Source organism: Protopterus annectens, chromosome 10.part0, assembly GCF_019279795.1.
Source record: "Protopterus annectens isolate FY-2018-M chromosome 10.part0, PAN1.0, whole genome shotgun sequence".
NCBI lineage: Eukaryota > Metazoa > Chordata > Ceratodontiformes > Protopteridae > Protopterus > Protopterus annectens.
This window is the reverse complement of record NC_056744.1, coordinates 731,389,621-731,408,282: the sequence shown is the minus strand read 5'-3', so window position 1 is coordinate 731,408,282 and position 18,662 is coordinate 731,389,621. Positions and strand designations below refer to the sequence as shown.

At 38.7% G+C, this 18,662-nt stretch overlaps 1 protein-coding gene across 1 annotated transcript in view; it reads right to left on the bottom strand.

Annotated features, from left to right (window-relative positions):
• Positions 1-18,662, bottom strand: part of EFCAB7 (EF-hand calcium binding domain 7) — a 1,599,470-nt gene that overhangs the window by 561,152 nt on the left and 1,019,656 nt on the right. Inside the window, exon 12 of the mRNA XM_044085554.1 lies at positions 2,464-2,673. Coding sequence (XP_043941489.1) covers positions 2,464-2,673 — 210 coding nt within the window. The remainder of the gene's footprint in view (positions 1-2,463; positions 2,674-18,662) is intronic.

Genomic DNA, 18,662 nt, shown 5'->3' with positions numbered 1-18,662 from the left:
ACCGAGTGTAAATGTCTTAATAAGAGCACTAAATATTATACTACTGGTTCTAAGACATAAGGTGTCATGAATGCAGACTATTAGTTAGCTAACTATAAAAACTAACAATATTACAATAAATAAATGATGGTAGATATTTTTTTCCTCAAGTTAGAGATGTTTTAAAAGCCGATCGCATCGGTTTCAATTGCGATAAACAACGCAATTAAAAAGCAGCAACAATCTACACTCATTACAAAACTCCAAACAATGTTATTTAAAATTTAGGTTAGTTGCTATTAGTAACTATACACATTTATACACATTTAAGTACATTTAAAAGGCAGGCAACTTCATTTACTATCGTTACCTACCACTATCAGTATCATTGCAGAGCGGAAGTTGCATTTTGAGTAGGTATAATGCAAATATTTAAATTAGCAGATTAACCGCTGCAGTCGTTACTGAATGCTAACCGATAAGTTATATAAAAGGGTGCATTTCACTGCTATATATTTTAACAGCTATTTAAAACATACAGCTAGCTTCAGTTGCAGTAAGCATCCTTACAGAGCCAAAAGAGGATTTAGAGTAGCTGTGATACATACAACGAAGCTATAAAGTTGCTATGGCGATAAGCTTTCAGAAAACTTTTTTAAGAGCTCTGTGAAATTATACCCAAATATAGTTAATTTATCTATATAGGATGCTGATATCTCTTAGTGACTACTTATGTTAAACGATTAAATATTAGGTTTTAATATAGCTTGACTTACAGAACATAACTTAATATTAGAAGGAGAAATATATCAATCACTATATTAACTTCATAGATGCATAGTTGTTATTACATCTAAATATTTAAATAAAATTAAATAACATATAATACTTAAAAAAGACCTAAATGATGATTAGTACATAAAAATATACCTATATAAGAGTTACTTTGAAGGAACATAAGAACTTAGGTCCAGAAAAAAATTTTATATGTAAGGGTTTCTATTCAATAATATCTTTAAAATCATTTTTACATAGAGAATATATGAAAAAAATATATACATAAATAATATATAAAAAATATATAAAAAATATATATTATATGTATGCAGAAACTATATATATAAAAGTATATGGAGATATGTATATAAAGCATTTTTATCTACTAGTTACCATATATATTGACTATACTTAATTAATTGGATTAAAGCCTAGAAGTATTGTTGTTATTATAACCAGACTGAAAAGATAAATTTGAGTAGTTAGTTATGACTACTAATAACAAATTAATATGTATATATTGTATTAATAGTTAGAGAATGTACACTACAATTTTTTTGCAAGGGTACAAGGAAGATATACAGGCTTCACACAAAAACATCAAAGCTGGCAACAACACAGGAGAACCAAATACAATGAGGCAATGACACTAACCAATACACAAGTGTGCTGCCCTACAACTGGATTCAATACAATAAGCTACAAGGATATGCACTGTAATAAAGCTGGTGGGTTCAAGGATAGTAAAAGTGTTAGGCGTAATACTCAGAGTGGGCAAGGGAAGACAAAAGCCTGGATGCCATAATCACCCTCAAGTGGAGTTATACCATACAATGTTAAATGGTAGTTCCAGTGGTAAACAGAATCCTAGGTTGCACCGGTGCTGAGGATTCTATAAATTTAGATGTCATCCATAGTGATCCAGCATTACAAAAATTAATGGACTGAGCTTAATACTGGAGAAAATATCAGGAGAGTGACATCAAAATGGCTGTCTGTGTGAAGCTAAAAGTTACTGCTAAAGCAGATGATAATCAGGGGCATGAATGAAATTGAAAGATTTAGAGCACTTGGAATGTACATACTGAAAAATAAGAAGCAGAAGAAGGGGAGATAACATACAGAGAGAAAACACAAGAAAAGTACATGCTGGAGCAATGAACTGAAAAGTAAATATGGGGAAAAGTGCATGAATGCTATCGCATATGGGAATTAAACAATGCAGAGTGAATGGTGAAATGAAGGCACATTGGATGAATGTGACAGCTAAAAGATGAATAAGGGGAAAGGCAGATATACAAACACTAACTCTTAAACAGACAAACAAGATATACCAAAAGCTCAGCATCTGTGAATGTTCATATGTAAAACAATGCAGTATTTCATTCAAGTCGCATATGACACAAACCACAAATTATGCTGTTAGAGACTCGTGAATTTTTACTGTTTAAACTAAACAATGTCATCAGCAAACTCTAAAAAGTTCCCATCAACAAGGTGAACATTAACTATTTTTTTCTATGAAGTTGCTGTATGCAACACTGCATTTGTAAACTGCAGAAAAATAGTTTTTATATGGCACACAAAATAAATGTGTTCTACAAAGACATCCAAACCACTTTTTTAACTTAAATTTTAGATAAATTTTGGCTAACAAACTAGTATGCAAAATATTACAAGAATATAATAAAAAAAAATGGAAAATACCTTATTTTCAATTACTGAAGTTATCCGTGTATCACTCTTGTAAGTATGGATAACTACTTCATCATAACCCTTCATCATTTTAGCTTCACCTTTGTCAACGACAGATTTGCAGACAGCCATATTAAGAAGCTTACCACCTTGCTCTAAACTGATTACTTTAAGTTTAGGTTTACTCTTCTCCGTGTAAACATCAATAATAAATGGACATGCCTGTTGATGAAAGAGAAGATATCAAAAGGTATTTTCACCATCATGGAATAAATACAAGTTTTGCTATATTCCACTTGTTAAAACATTATTGCACAAATTCATTTGTCAAAAATTGTTCAGTTATGATATTGTGTTTAAGCAAAATGCAACTATATTAGAAACAAATTATTAATAATGTGGGAAAAACAGGTTATGCAATGATTTTTAACAATGACAAATCCTTTCACTTTTCAGTAGTATAGCATTTTGTGGTGAGGTTTATAATTTGTGTATAAACTTAATTACTTTTTCTGTTAACTGGGTAAGCACACTGGAAATAAGTGTCTTTTCAGAGGCAACCTAGAAGTACTGTCTGTTTAAGTGATTAGCTCAGAATCACACAGAATGAAAACGGTGGTTTATGGATCAAACCAGGAAGCAGTTCATTAACTGCTCATTGCCTTAATCATCTGCACTAACTGCCAGACCAATAAATAAATTAAAGCTATAAGCTTTAATAAGGTGGCCACACAGAGTATTTACTGCAGAAGTAAAGTTGTGTGAAGTACACACTGTAAAGGTAGATGACTGAATTACGCTTATCTTTACTTGTCTGTGTTACTGCCTTACTCTGGAGGGCAATATTGGCTCTGAATTTTGTATTAACAGTGACACTGTACTGAAGGCTGAATAGGTGGATGAACTGTCAAACCAATTTAGTATTAACCAATGCCAATCTGGCAGGAGTAAATGGGAGATATGTACGCACTACTTAAGTTGATCTGTGAAGGAGCCTTCTGTAGTGGGTGACTGCTGGGATTCTTTTCCCTCTAGTCTCCCTAATTCAGTACTTTTTTCTGTTTTCCTGCTGCACTCCTGTAAGCATATGTCCACAGGAAAAGCCATCTACATCACAGGATGAAGGTGTCATCCAAATCCAGAGTGATTATGAGACGATAATAAACACCCACTGTAGAAAGCATCTACTCAGGATCAGCTGATACCATCTCATGGCTTGTTATTTCTAAAGCTGGATGCATTCTGCAGTGGATAACTATTGAGAAAAATTATAAACACTGAATGAAGAATCCTAAGGTAAAGGAAGGCCATAAAGCAAGGACACATAAGATAAACTCCCCAAGCAAAGAGGTGTTAAAGGAGGCCCAGTTTCTGCAGTCATGATCCAAGCAATACCGTTTGGTGAAGATGTGTGTGTGACCTTAACCAACTGGCTGTGGCAGAGAGAACCACAATGGAGACATTTGTTGAGCAAGTACTAAAAGAAATCAAAACCCCCGGTGAAGTGGCCTTTTCAGTGACATTTTCCAGATGGTTATGAGCGTTAAATGTCCGGGAGCCGCCACCTGATTCTCAGCTGTCAGGAAGACTTATATGTTTAGCTTCCATTTATAACTCTACAAGACCATCCTGTTCAGGTCATCTGTGATGCTGGCATGCTGTGGGGGGAAAATCTGACCTCCGAGTTCTGTTTAACTGCTAGTTCCTATATCACTATTACTAGCCTGTAGAGGGGATATCAGCAAGTGCCCTCTTACTTGTTTATGTACTACATCGCCATGGTATGCCCCAGAGTCAGCATGGAGATCCTGGTTTTCCACTGGGATTTGAATTTCTTTCACTAGAAAGACTGCTACTTGTGGCCGCGGTGGTGCAGCGGTTAGTGTTGCCGCCTCACAGCAAGAGGTTCTCTGGTTTGATTCTCGGCTGGGGTGCCTTCTGTGTGGAGTCTGCATGTCCTTCCTGAGGTCGCGTGGGTTTCCTCCGGGTGCTCTTGTTTCCTCCCACATCCCAAAGACATGCAGTAGGTGGATTGGGCACTCTAAATTGGCCCTAGGTGTGAGTATGTGCGTGTGTGTGTGTGCCTTCTGGGGATGGTTGGGCGCCGGGCTGGCAACTCAACACCGTAAAACTCCAGTGCCAATCATGAGTGGACAGATGATCCGTTGTGGCGACCCCTAACCAGGAAAAAGCCGAAAGAAGAAGGACTGCTACTGACAGAGCCCTTGAATGAATTCCCTAGACAAAGTTTAAGCCATCAGCCATCAGGGAATAAACAGTTAATAGCTGAGAAGAGAGTAAATTGATGTTTTTTGCACTTGTTCTGTCCTCAAAAAACACTCCTCAGATGTAATTTGGACAGGGGACCACAAGTATAACTAAGACCATGCACCCCAGTACCCTGAGAAACTCCCTGGTCATCATGGAATTCCTGCCAGTCTGATAAACAAAACAATGTCTCCAGGAACATGGACCTGTCTTACAGATGTAGGTCTTACACTCCTCTATGGTCAGATCACCCTCCTGGAGTACCCTGTTCCTTTTTAATTTATAAGCCTAGATTGGGTAGGCTAAGAACCCCAAACAATCTCAGACAAACCCTGTTGATTTTCAATTTGTCCACAAAATCCTGTTGCATTAAGGCCTGAAAGAGGCAATTATCCAGGCAGGGGTAAATGTGTACCCATTTTTTTCTCACAGACATTATCACGGGGTCAAGACATAACTGAACTCCCTGGCTGCCCCAAGGGCTAGGAAGCTAACTGGTTATGATGGGGCTTGGCTCTGAACTGGAGAAACTTTTTGCAAACCTTGTGAACTAGAATATAAAAGGCATGCATTATTGAGGTCCAAAGTTATCAGAGAAGCCTCAGGCATAAGTAAGGGAAGCAAAGACTGGAAAATGAGCATCCTAAATTTTGGCACCTTCAGAAAAAAAAAAAAGCTGAGCCATGAGAGGTCTAAAACCTGTCTACAAGGCATAGACTTATTTGCAATCAAATATAGCCAGGAATAAAAACCTGGCTCTTTGTCTCCCCTTGGGACCTCTTCTATTACCCTTTGTTTCAAAAGTTGCTGGTGAAGGAGAAAGGCAAGGTATATCTGATCTTTCAGGATCAGAGGCATTCCCACAAAGGGTGGGATGGTTTTGAATTCTATCATGCACCCATGTGAAATAATACTCATTACCTAGCTGCTTGATATCATGCTCACCTAAAACCCCACAATTGGTTGTCTTCCCTCTAGTTGTCCTGTCGGGGGTGGGAGCAGAAGGGATTCAGGGGGAGATGATAAGCTGGCTAAGTCATGAGTGTCACAAAGACTGTCAGAACTATATTCTTCAGTCCACCCACTCCTGTCCTTGTTTTCCCCCTGCTATCTTTGTTTTTAAACTACTTCTTTGTTTTTAGCTTTTTGGTCTTTGATTTGTTACCTGAAAAAGGAGCCAGTCTTTGTATAATTCTTGCTGCACTGGGAGACTGGAAAGTGAAGTATGTGTTTCATCATCACATTCACTTCACATTTCTTCTTTAGCTTCCTGAAAATCTCCTGTGAAGACTACCAAACAAAAAGTCCATATCCAAGGACGTTTTCAGCAGCTCCCTTTTAACAACATCTGGTAGCACCCTACATCCTAAGCCAGGCATGTTGCTGGATCAGTGACTCAGCTGCCCTGGTACTCAATTATATTATATCATAGCCATACTTAACCATGTGCTGTCCTACCCTCCAGTTTAAATGGATAGCCTCTTCATCTTTGATTTTAAGGGCTCATTCTGAATTTCTAAGAGCAAGTCCTGTATGTTTCAGGAGATCTCCTTGATACTTGACCATACGCACCTGACAATTAATAGCGCAGAAGGCCAGGGCATCTGACTTACAAATGTTTTGTCCATATCTCTCCAGAGCCCAGCTTTCAATGCTGTTAGGGAGAGTACTGGGTCCTGGGACTAACCTTTAGCATTTATAGAGACCAAGAGATCACTTAAGCATCTCCTACTGGGATCTTTTAATAGTATAAATGCTGGACTCCATTAAAACAAGCTTGTGTCTTGGGCCAGAAGGCAGAGTCTTATTTTGAAACACTGCTAAAAAAGCATCCTCAAGTGGTTCAAATACCATAGAAACTGACAAAGGCTTGGGCTCCTTCAGACCCATGATGTCAAATATCTGTTCTTGTCATTGGGTATTTCTCTCTTTTCCAGCTTAAAAGGCTCCCTCATCTAAACGATAGCTCTTCAAAAGAACAGCCCATTAATCTGGTCTATTTTTCATCTTAATCATACCCTAGGGGATGACATCTGAGATGCATATGATAATAGCTTGAATTACCCCACCAGCTTCTTCTCTCTCAGCTCCAGATCATCCATTCTATCCTACACCAGCCTTCCTACTACCCAGCACTATCCCCTCTCATCTCCCATTATTCTCCCTCCAGACCTCTCCGAAGCTCTAACCAAGACCTACTACAAATCTACAAACCCAAGTCTAAATTTGGATGCAATATGTACAGCTATCACCCCATTATTGCCTGGAATAGGCTCCCACTAGAAATCAGGACCCTTACACATCCTAAACAATTTAAGAGAGCCACCAAAGAGCACTTTAAAAGTCACTGGTCCTGCCGCTGCACTCTCACTCCTTACCCTACTTCCCATACCTTAATCTACTTTCTGCCCTTAACTCACTCTTCTCACTAGCTCTCTCTAATCTTCCTTGACTACTCTTTCTACTGTCTTCTAAAATACATTAAGCAAATTGCCTCAGAGAAACATTCTGTTGTAATTGTCTTGCCTTCATGCAACTACATCATGATAAAACTGGGTTTTTGTAACCACTTACCCCAAAAACTATACTCATCTTAATGACATATTTCTTTTTATACATCTTGAAATAGTTATGCTATACTCCTGATTATTGACACTGTATAACACTGTATTGCTACTTAATGTCTTGTAATAATCCTGTAACATTGCTGTTTAATGCTAACTTATAATGAAAATTGTATAATATGTTGGAGCTTTTCTCCCCGGGCCTTCGCTGAAAAAGGGCTCTTCAGCTCAGTTGGACAGTCCCGGTCAACGAATGTAAAATAATAATAATAATAATAAATAGGTCTGTGGAGGAGGATTCTGAACCTATGGCCTTTATGCTTTTGCTTCTTTGAGGATATCAACACTGAGTCCACTGCAGAGCATGCTGCCATCACAGAAAAATCTCATATGACAGCTTTTTAAGGTCTTGAGTGAACTGGAACTGTGGATCCATTTCTTGAGATATGGCTAAAGTCTGAGAAGTGGCTCTCTCTCTAGGGACAGCGGACTGTGAGGGATAAAGAAATCCCCCATTAGCTTTATTTTGGCAGATCTGCTCTGCTCCACTGATCTATCCAGCCTCAGTTCAAGTATCTGTAATGCAAAGGGAGCCAGTGCAGCAGGGATCCTGTATCTCTTTCCTCTGAGTGCATCTCTGATTGCAGTTGCAGGTTCACTATCGAGCTGAACACAATGCCTGATATACCTACTTTATGGCACTTGTCCCACGCAGATGTGCTAGAAGGTGCCTGCATGTCTGCCTTAAATGGGAGTCAGATACAGGCTGGAAGAAGTATGTAATGCCACCACTAGGGACTGAATTAGTCACTTCACAGATGAAGCATCATTGGGCCAAAGAGATGCATTTAGAACTATATTTTTCTCTCTAGTGCCCTTTTTAAGGGTCGTCTCTCCCTTGATCTTATTATGGCAGTGTTCCTTTTTGTGTGTGTTCTTGGAAGAAAGGCTTTCTCCTGAAAACGAACTAACACCGGAATAACAGCTTCCATTTTTTCTATGTTAGTGAGGCTTTAAACATCATCACCATCATCTGTTGCTTTGTTTTCTTTCTTTTTTTGAAAATCCGCATAAATCTGGCAACTTAATGAAAGATTTGAATTTCAGACAAAATAGCACTGAGAATGTCAGTCCTTGTATGGGATTTGCCTCCCACACTCATAAAGGCTACTTAGGCCTACCCAAGGCATACCTCAGGAAAAGAATATAATTTCCCAGTCAAGCTTCACTAACAAAAACAAAATGCACAGCTTGAATAGAATAAGAAAAAAAGATGCCTTCCCCATAATGCACTTGTCTTTGTAAAGATTCTTCATGACAGGTCTTCTAAGGTTGTAGACTGAAAATGGGTGACTGAGAACTCTCTCACTAAACAGTGTATATGCCTACAATAAAAAATATGTGGAATGATGTTCTCTTTTGTCTGAAACACAGGCTTGTATCTTCATGAGAGGAGTACTTAAACTTGAGTTCTTACATCTGCCAAGCACTGAAAGTGAGGAGACTGGGCAGTCATCAGCCTGCAGCTGAATCCCATATGTCAAAAATTATTTTCCAAGAATGATCCATGTGAAGTGTATGCAACACTGCCTGATGCTTGGGATTGGTGTCCTCTTCCATTATACTGGTCTCTTATTCCTAGAAAATTAGAGAGGCCTAAAGAAGCAAACATGTAGACACTTTCCTAAAGTCAGTGTCTGTTTCTTCTTAAAATATGGCAGTTTTTCCTGATTCTGAAGTCAAGGAAGTGGTGGTTAAAACCCATACCAAACCTCTGCAAGATACCTTCATGTGGCCCATTGTAAACATGACTGTATTGATACTATGGCTATGGAAATATTGCTCATTACAAGTCTACATTGATTGACACTGTTCGGGTTTTTCTTCTTCAGGGATGTGCTCGGGCAGGCCATCATGGATGCTTCATTTCAGGAGAGGTTCTCTTTTAAACAGGCCTTCTAAAACTTAGTAAACAACTTCATTTTTTTATTTTTTTTTTTTTATTTACTTTGGACCTCCTTGTCCTTGACCATCCAAGCTCTTCTCACCAATTCATTCCTCAAGAAAGTACAGTTCCACAAGTTCAACTTACTTGTAACAGTAAATGTTTGTAAAACACACTGCCTTACTGACATTCAGGTAGTAGTGCCCTACTACCCTCCTCTAGCAGTGTACTAAATCTCAGAGTCTCTTCCACTTCTTGTTTGTGGGTGTGATGGACTAATCATCTGGCAGTACAGGGACTGCCTTACTGACCCACAGACAAGATTCTTTCAGCTTTCTAGGGTCCATCAGGAAAGTAAGATGGAAACACAAGCTTTGTGAACACCTACGGTTTTGAACTAAAAACTACACACACACATACACACACACACAACAATAAAGGACACAGAGCAGTGCTGAACGGCAACATAGAATATTGTGTTTACTCCCAGTATTCTTTTTGTAAGGAATCTTTGTGAACATTCCAGTTCCTACATGTGTCTGGTCAGGTACATACCGAAGTGGGCATTATACTCTATGATAGGCCTGATAAAGGGCCGAGTACAGTGGTATGATGACCTCTCATGACCTAGATGCCATGCCTTTGTTTATAAGTTGAGCAACAAAGAAGGATTTTCTTACTACCTTGGACACATGTTAGTCGAAGGCTAGGTTACTGTCTACATGAGTCCCCATTTCCCTGACTAGTGAATCAACTTTTAATGGTGTTTTATTGACGACGTAGTTACCCGGGGGTGGCAGACATCCTAAAAGGTACTATAATGCACTTCTTGGTACTGAGTTTTAAGCCATGGATTTGGCACCAAGCATTCATCTGTATTGGACCTTCCTGAAGGGTCTTCTCATCTTTGGGAAATTCAATGACTGATCCCAGTTTGCAACCATCTACAAACTTGTTAGCCAGAGGCCTTCAACATTGGCTTTGACATCTAAGAATTAAATGCCAGAGAGGAGTGGGTCTAGCATAGAGCCCAGGGGGACTCCATTGATGATCAGCCTCTTTGCGCAGGTGGCCACAACACTTCTAACCTCCTGTGTCAAAATCAGTTAGCCAGCTAGATATCCACCATGTTATAAAGGGGTTTACATCTAGTTCTGTAAGCTTGTTGACAATGCCCGAGTCGGGTATTGCATCAAATGCCTTAGTCAGATCTAAGTAGGCAGTATGCACAGCTTTCCCTCATCCATTGCCTTAGTGACATTTTCAAAGAAGTCCACCAGATTCAGTAAGCATGACCTTCATTTGACAAAGACAAACTGGCACGGATACAGTGTCTGGAGCTCTGCTATGTTCTTGTTGATAATTTCCAAGATAAGATAAGCTACACTGGACTTCACCTAGCAGTTTTTACAACTATCAGCTAACCTCTGCCTGCCAATTTAAACCCTATAAACAAAAACAAGCAGCGCTGTCCTGCTTCTGCAATCTGTTGTTAACCGCACAGCTCTCCCGCTACACCGGACTTCACCTAGCAGTGCATCTACTGCAGCAGCTATCCAGAATTGCCATTAATTACCTGTTAAATTTCTTCGAAGGTTTAGTAAAATTTTTGTAATTAATACTTGAATTGTGGCATGCACAACCGTGAAGGGATTAATTCCCTAGTTTTAATCAATTGGACGTAAAAGTTTTGTAATTAATACTGTAATTGTGGCATGTACAACCACGAGGCACTCATTCCCTAGTTTTAATAAATTGGACAGCAGGGTTTCTACCTGTTACCTCCACCACCACCATCTTGGCCTGCCTTATAAAACAAACCAAAAAAATATATAAAATATTATTACAGAATACCCTAATTACTAACCTGACTAGGGGTATTTCCAGTTCCACTAACTGATTTTCTCAGCTGTTTTTTTCCCGGCCTTGGGTCATCCATGTTGGCTCACTGTTTCTCGTCTTTTTTACACCTGACAATCCTGATTTGACACTATCTCCCAGCATATCCAATCATATGTTAAGAATTAGCATACCATCCCCTCCTCATTGTTAAGTTTACTAATAGTAAAGCTTTCTAGGTGCCATTTTTAAATTGCTTAGTTTGTTCCCTGACTTCGTCTTTGTGCAAGTCAAATGCATAAAATAATTACTGCATGTCAGATTAAGGTATACTGATTTATTTTCTCAGCTGCTCTTTCCCGGCCTTGGGTCATCCTACTCTGTTCACCCTCACTACACTCAGGCTCAATCCACTCCCCTATCCCACCCCATTTCAACCCACCCAGACTCCATTTTCTTTATACTCTCATTAACCCTCCCACCTGACCCTTTACCTTATTACACCTCCTTGATACTTTATACCTAAACCACCCACCCTTTATAAAATTATCATCTCAACTACCAAATGCTTTACTACTTTTACCAATCTTGCTAATTAACCAATATAAATTCTTGATTAGCCAATAGTCTTCATCATGGAATCTTCCCCACAACTGATTATCCCCCTAACTACTTCAACCCTATCCCTTACTACACTGAACCACACCACCTCTCTCAAATGTACAATAATAGCCCCTTATACTACATCCATAACTTTATCTTTACTTACTAACAATCAACAAGTTTTACAGATATATATTCCAACCTTCTTGAACCCCACAATATCCACCTTTTCAAATTTAAAATCCTTCCCTCTGCTAGCCTTTATATAGCTAAGCCATCCAATCATTCACACACTAAAAGATTCATAAACCTCAAACAACTCCTCCTTCCACAATCTACATTATGTGAATGCAGCCTTACACACCAATGCACTGCCCCTCCCTCATGGCCCGACACAAAACATCTTTTGCTAGCAACCCTAAACATAAGAGGCATCTGTAATAAAATAACATAATTCCATGCATGGCTAACACAACACTCTCCTGACATACTAGCCATTACAGAAACTTGGTTAAAACCTCACATCCAAGATTCTGAAAGTTTCTGGATTTAGTATACTAAGGAATGATAGAACCCACAAAACGGCAGGTGGAGTTGCAACAGTTTATCCTAATACCTATACTATTATACCCCTCTCTAAATCAGTTACAGACTTTGCAAATGCTGAAATTCTTATCACATCCCTACAAACTAAGAATACCAAACAGCTATGCATTCTAGTTGCGTACATAACCCCTGGCCAAAATTCTTCAAACCTAAAAGACATATTGTCCTTGATATCCAAAAATATCTCCAATGAAACAGTTATCATGAGAGATGTAAATATTAATTGGCAACACTTAACAACAAATTCCCCAGTAAACTGCATTAACCTTTATGGTGTTACACAACTCATCACTTCTCCCACCAGAATATAAAACAATAGCATCCCAGGAGCAAACATAGACTGGATCCTAGTCAGTGATCCCCAAAAATACACAAACTCCAGTACCTTACCAAACACCTTAAGTGACCACTTATCCACCTATACCTATAGGACCTCCCTTCAAATACCAAAACTCCACACCTACAAATCCTCCAGAAACCTATCAAAATTTAACCAACAACTATTTAGTGACATCTTAAAAAAACATTTATTTGCAGTCTGTTTACTGGGATAGTCGATTGGGCTGAGATAAGCCCATTTTCCATGGAGTCCTGGGGAGAAAAGCTCCATAAAAACATTATACAATGTTAAAACAAAACAGCTCCATAAAAAATATCATACAATGTAAACAAATCATTGCCATTAAGTATTACAGTAAAACAGGTGAAGAACATAGTCTAAAAAAATACAGTTTACACTAGAAATTTAAAAAAGAAAAATTAATAAAAACATTAGCAAATATTCACAAATACATTTGATTAAACAATGGAAATATAACAGTAGAGGCAAAAGATTGTATCAGAGTTATAGTAGGGTAGGGGATAAGAAGAATTAAGTTCAGAAATAAGAAAGGAGGGTATAGTAAGGAGAAGTAGTCTAAGAGTAAAGAGGTGGAGAGAAAGATGGCTAAAAGGCAGTGTACCTGCAGTATGAAGAATGAGAAGAGACAGCGAGGAAGAGAGATAAAACAGGGTATAATGCAGAGGGGAGTTATGAGCAGGGCCGGTGTTAGCATTTTGGGGGCCCCCAGCAAATGTCAAGTTGGGGGCCCCCTAGGCACTTCCAGTATAAGTATCATCCTAACAATGCCAACCATCCTAAGCAACCTTTTATTTCATGCTGCAAACTTTTAGGAGTAGTATCCACAGACAGACCTGCAGCTACAAGCTTTTACATTACAACAGGCCTATGTATCACACTATCACTATGTTGAGCTGTCCAACAAAGGGGCAGTTAGAGTTACTGGCACTTAGTTGCAACAGTGATACATTGCAACAAGTCTATGTACAGGTCTGGACTTAAAGTGAAATGATGACTGGACCTACATTTCAACACCCCCCCACACACACACACACTCCAGTCCTCTCCTCTGAGTCCTTCTCCTTTTGGGCTCCCCATACCATCCACGTTACCTTTTTCTTCCTTCTCTCACGTTTTGCCTTACTCTAAACTTGTTCAAGAAGCCATAACTTTCTATATGCTCTGAAGTGCAGTTTACACAACCTTTACATCCAATAATAGCTTGAACAGAAATTATGATTAAGGAAAGAAATTCACTGTTGTGGTTCAGCTTTAGTTTTCCTTGCATCCTTCAACACACCTTTCCTGAACAAGACAGCCCAGTAATAACCATTTAGGAAATAACAAGTCAGGGCCCAAGAAGCCACAAGTTTACAGATGGTCTGGGATGCATTTTAGAGCATTTTCTCAACATTTTACTCCAATGGTTGCCTAAATAAAAATTATGAAGAAAAAAAGAATTTCAGTCTTATTTTTTTCTTTCAAGGCATAATTTGTGCCCAAGGCTTAATTTTTAAAGCTGACAAAATTGTAGCTTACAGTAAACTAACAAGCCAGTAGTTGTGAAAATATTTAAGTCTTATCTGGAAATACTGCCTACCTCCCTAACCCTGTAAAAAAGACAAGTCACTGCCTATGCATCCCTCTGGTGTTAGACTGGGATGAAAGCAGAGATTTAAATTGCCTTTGTCATATATTTCAAGTGACTGATGATATAGATATACATAACATGTTCTTCACCCCAGCCGTCAAAGGTAGCCACATGTATATGTGCATAGTACGTGATTGTGAGAATGATTTTAGTAATATTCAAATTTGTTGCTCCTAGACAGTACACCTCTCTTACACAAGCTATAGTAACCTTCTTTGTACACCTCTGAGGTCTGTGAGAAACACTACCCTCAGCTCAAACACAAGCTATAATGACTTCATGTGGCACCTCTAAGGTTTGACTGTAATGAAAATTAAAGATGTAATATCCACACAATCTCTAGCCCCTCATAATCCGTAGCAATGTTATGTACACACACACATTTGAGCAGGGCTGGTTTTAGAATGGGTGTGGTTGTAAACAGAGGCTATTATTAGCTTTATCCTAAAAGGGTCATAACTCAGCACCATTCAGGTTAAACAGCGTATTCAGAAAATTGATACATTTTTCTCCAACAAGCAACAGCTTTGGTGGGGGCCCCCAAAGAGTCAAGGATGATAAAGGGAGTCCCCATTATCCATTTAGACAGTCTGGTGAGTGGGGGTAAACAAACTCCAAGAATATCTAAGTGTCTGAATGCTCTGTGATATATGTTATGTCTTACTTTGAAATATAAGTACTTGTTAGGTACATTTTTTACTGATACACAGAAGAATAATGTATGTGTCCTGGCATTACTGGGTGCATGCACAGATAAAAATCAGTGATGTTTTTACACACACACACACACACACACACACACACATTAATACTTGAATTGTGGCATGCACAACCGTGAAGGGATTAATTCCCTAGTTTTAATCAATTGGACGTAAAAGTTTTGTAATTAATACTGTAATTGTGGCATGTACAACCACGAGGCACTCATTCCCTAGTTTTAATAAATTGGACAGCAGGGTTTCTACCTGTTACCTCCACCACCACCATCTTGGCCTGCCTTATAAAACAAACCAAAAAAATATATAAAATATTATTACAGAATACCCTAATTACTAACCTGACTAGGGGTATTTCCAGTTCCACTAACTGATTTTCTCAGCTGTTTTTTTCCCGGCCTTGGGTCATCCATGTTGGCTCACTGTTTCGCTCTTTTACACCTGACAATCCTGATTTGACACTATCTCCCAGCATATCCAATCATATGTTAAGAATTAGCATACCATCCCCTCCTCATTGTTAAGTTTACTAATAGTAAAGCTTTCTAGGTGCCATTTTTAAATTGCTTAGTTTGTTCCCTGACTTCGTCTTTGTGCAAGTCAAATGCATAAAATAATTACTGCATGTCAGATTAAGGTATACTGATTTATTTTCTCAGCTGCTCTTTCCCGGCCTTGGGTCATCCTACTCTGTTCACCCTCACTACACTCAGGCTCAATCCACTCCCCTATCCCACCCCATTTCAACCCACCCAGACTCCATTTTCTTTATACTCTCATTAACCCCTCCCACCTGACCCTTTACCTTATTACACCTCCTTGATACTTTATACCTAAACCACCCACCCTTTATAAAATTATCATCTCAACTACCAAATGCTTTACTACTTTTACCAATCTTGCTAATTAACCAATATAAATTCTTGATTAGCCAATAGTCTTCATCATGGAATCTTCCCCACAACTGATTATCCCCCTAACTACTTCAACCCTATCCCTTACTACACTGAACCACACCACCTCTCTCAAATGTACAATAATAGCCCCTTATACTACATCCATAACTTTATCTTTACTTACTAACAATCAACAAGTTTTACAGATATATATTCCAACCTTCTTGAACCCCACAATATCCACCTTTTCAAATTTAAAATCCTTCCCTCTGCTAGCCTTTATATAGCTAAGCCATCCAATCATTCACACACTAAAAGATTCATAAACCTCAAACAACTCCTCCTTCCACAATCTACATTATCTGAATGCAGACTTCCACCCCAATCCACTGCCCCTCCCCCATTCCCCGACACAAAACATCTTTTGCTAGCAACCCTAAACATAAGAGGCATCTGTAATAAAATAACATAATTCCATGCATGGCTAACACAACACTCTCCTGACATACTAGCCATTACAGAAACTTGGTTAAAACCTCACATCCAAGATTCTGAAAGTTTCCCCTGGATTTAGTATACTAAGGAATGATAGAACCCACAAAACGGCAGGTGGAGTTGCAACAGTTTATCCTAATACCTATACTATTATACCCCTCTCTAAATCAGTTACAGACTTTGCAAATGCTGAAATTCTTATCACATCCCTACAAACTAAGAATACCAAACAGCTATGCATTCTAGTTGCGTACATAACCCCTGGCCAAAATTCTTCAAACCTAAAAGACATATTGTCCTTGATATCCAAAAATATCTCCAATGAAACAGTTATCATGAGAGATGTAAATATTAATTGGCAACACTTAACAACAAATTCCCCAGTAAACTGCATTAACCTTTATGGTGTTACACAACTCATCACTTCTCCCACCAGAATATAAAACAATAGCATCCCAGGAGCAAACATAGACTGGATCCTAGTCAGTGATCCCCAAAAATACACAAACTCCAGTACCTTACCAAACACCTTAAGTGACCACTTATCCACCTATACCTATAGGACCTCCCTTCAAATACCAAAACTCCACACCTACAAATCCTCCAGAAACCTATCAAAATTTAACCAACAACTATTTAGTGACATCTTAAAAAAACATTTATTTGCAGTCTGTTTACTGGGATAGTCGATTGGGCTGAGATAAGCCCATTTTCCATGGAGTCCTGGGGAGAAAAGCTCCATAAAAACATTATACAATGTTAAAACAAAACAGCTCCATAAAAAATATCATACAATGTAAACAAATCATTGCCATTAAGTATTACAGTAAAACAGGTGAAGAACATAGTCTAAAAAAATACAGTTTACAGTAGAAATTTAAAAAAGAAAATTAATAAAAACATTAGTAAATATTCACAAATACATTTGATTAAACAATGGAAATATAACAGTAGAAGCAAAAGATTGTATCCGAGTTATAGTAGGGTAGGGAATAAGAAGAATTAAGTTCAGAAATAAGAAAGGAGGGTATAGTAAGGAGAAGTAGTCTAAGAGTAAAGAGGTGGAGAGAAAGATGGCTAAAAGGCAGTGTACCTGCAGTATGAAGAATGAGAAGAGACAGCGAGGAAGAGAGATAAAACAGGGTATAATGCAGAGGGGAGTTATGAGGGTACAGAGCAGGAACATTTCCAGAGGTATATGAAGTGGAAATGAAGCAAGGTCTAGAGGTAAAGTGAGATTGAGAAAACAGGGTATCTGTTCAACTGGTCCCCACTAAAGGCAGGGTCTGAATGGAGAGATGAAAAGTCAGCAAGCAAAGGAGAGTAGTAGTGCTGAAATTGAATTCATCCTCAAGTCTTGGGGAGTACCTTTGTGAGATCAGGAACGAACACAGGAATGGTTAAGGACAGGCAAATTCAAATCAAGAGATGAAAGGTTAATATTGGCAGCCCAAGACAGTGGGCTACATACACGCTGGTTTACAAAGTCCATTGAATATGTGGGAGAAACAGACAAATGTAGGTCTTGTAAAAATGAATTGGAAACAGTCGCACACCTTGTTGCTGGTTGTGACATACTGGTAGAAGGACTGTATACTGAAAGGCATAATAATGTGGCAAGACTGTTGCAGTGGGGATTGTGCAAACATTATGGTAGTGAAGTGGTTGAAAAACACTGGAAACATGAGCCATAAAGCATCACAGAAAATGATGAAGTTTATATCACATGGGATCACCCATTACCAACAGTTCGAAAGATAGATGCTAGAACACTGGACATAGTGGTCCAAGAAAGGAAGACAAAAGTAGCATTGACCATTGAAACCGCCACACCCTGTGACTACTGTGTCTTGCATTGAAGCCTTGTACTGATGGACTGCTTTAGTTGGTCTTGAACTAGATCTCTGTGAGGAAGCATGTAGCAGTGATTTCCAGGGTAAAGAGTGGTTGTAGGGAGTGGAATTTTTATAAGGCTCCAAGTACTGAAAGCAAAAGCCTAATGCTATCCAGATTTTGTTCTATATTGGAAGCTTCAGATGACTGATATTGCCTAAAAGAGGTGCTATGAGAGTGGATAAGACTTTAGGGAAGCATTACAGACCATCTCTGGTAAAGCTGTTAGGACTGTCTACCATCTCCCCCCAGGCTGATGATATATTGCACCCCATTTGAATGACACCAGAAGCTAAGCCATTTACTGAAAGCAATAATATTTTGTTCATATTATGGCATAATTTTTGGTGAGGGTAGAATGCTGCTCAAGGCTAGGTTCATATTAGCCTCAGACA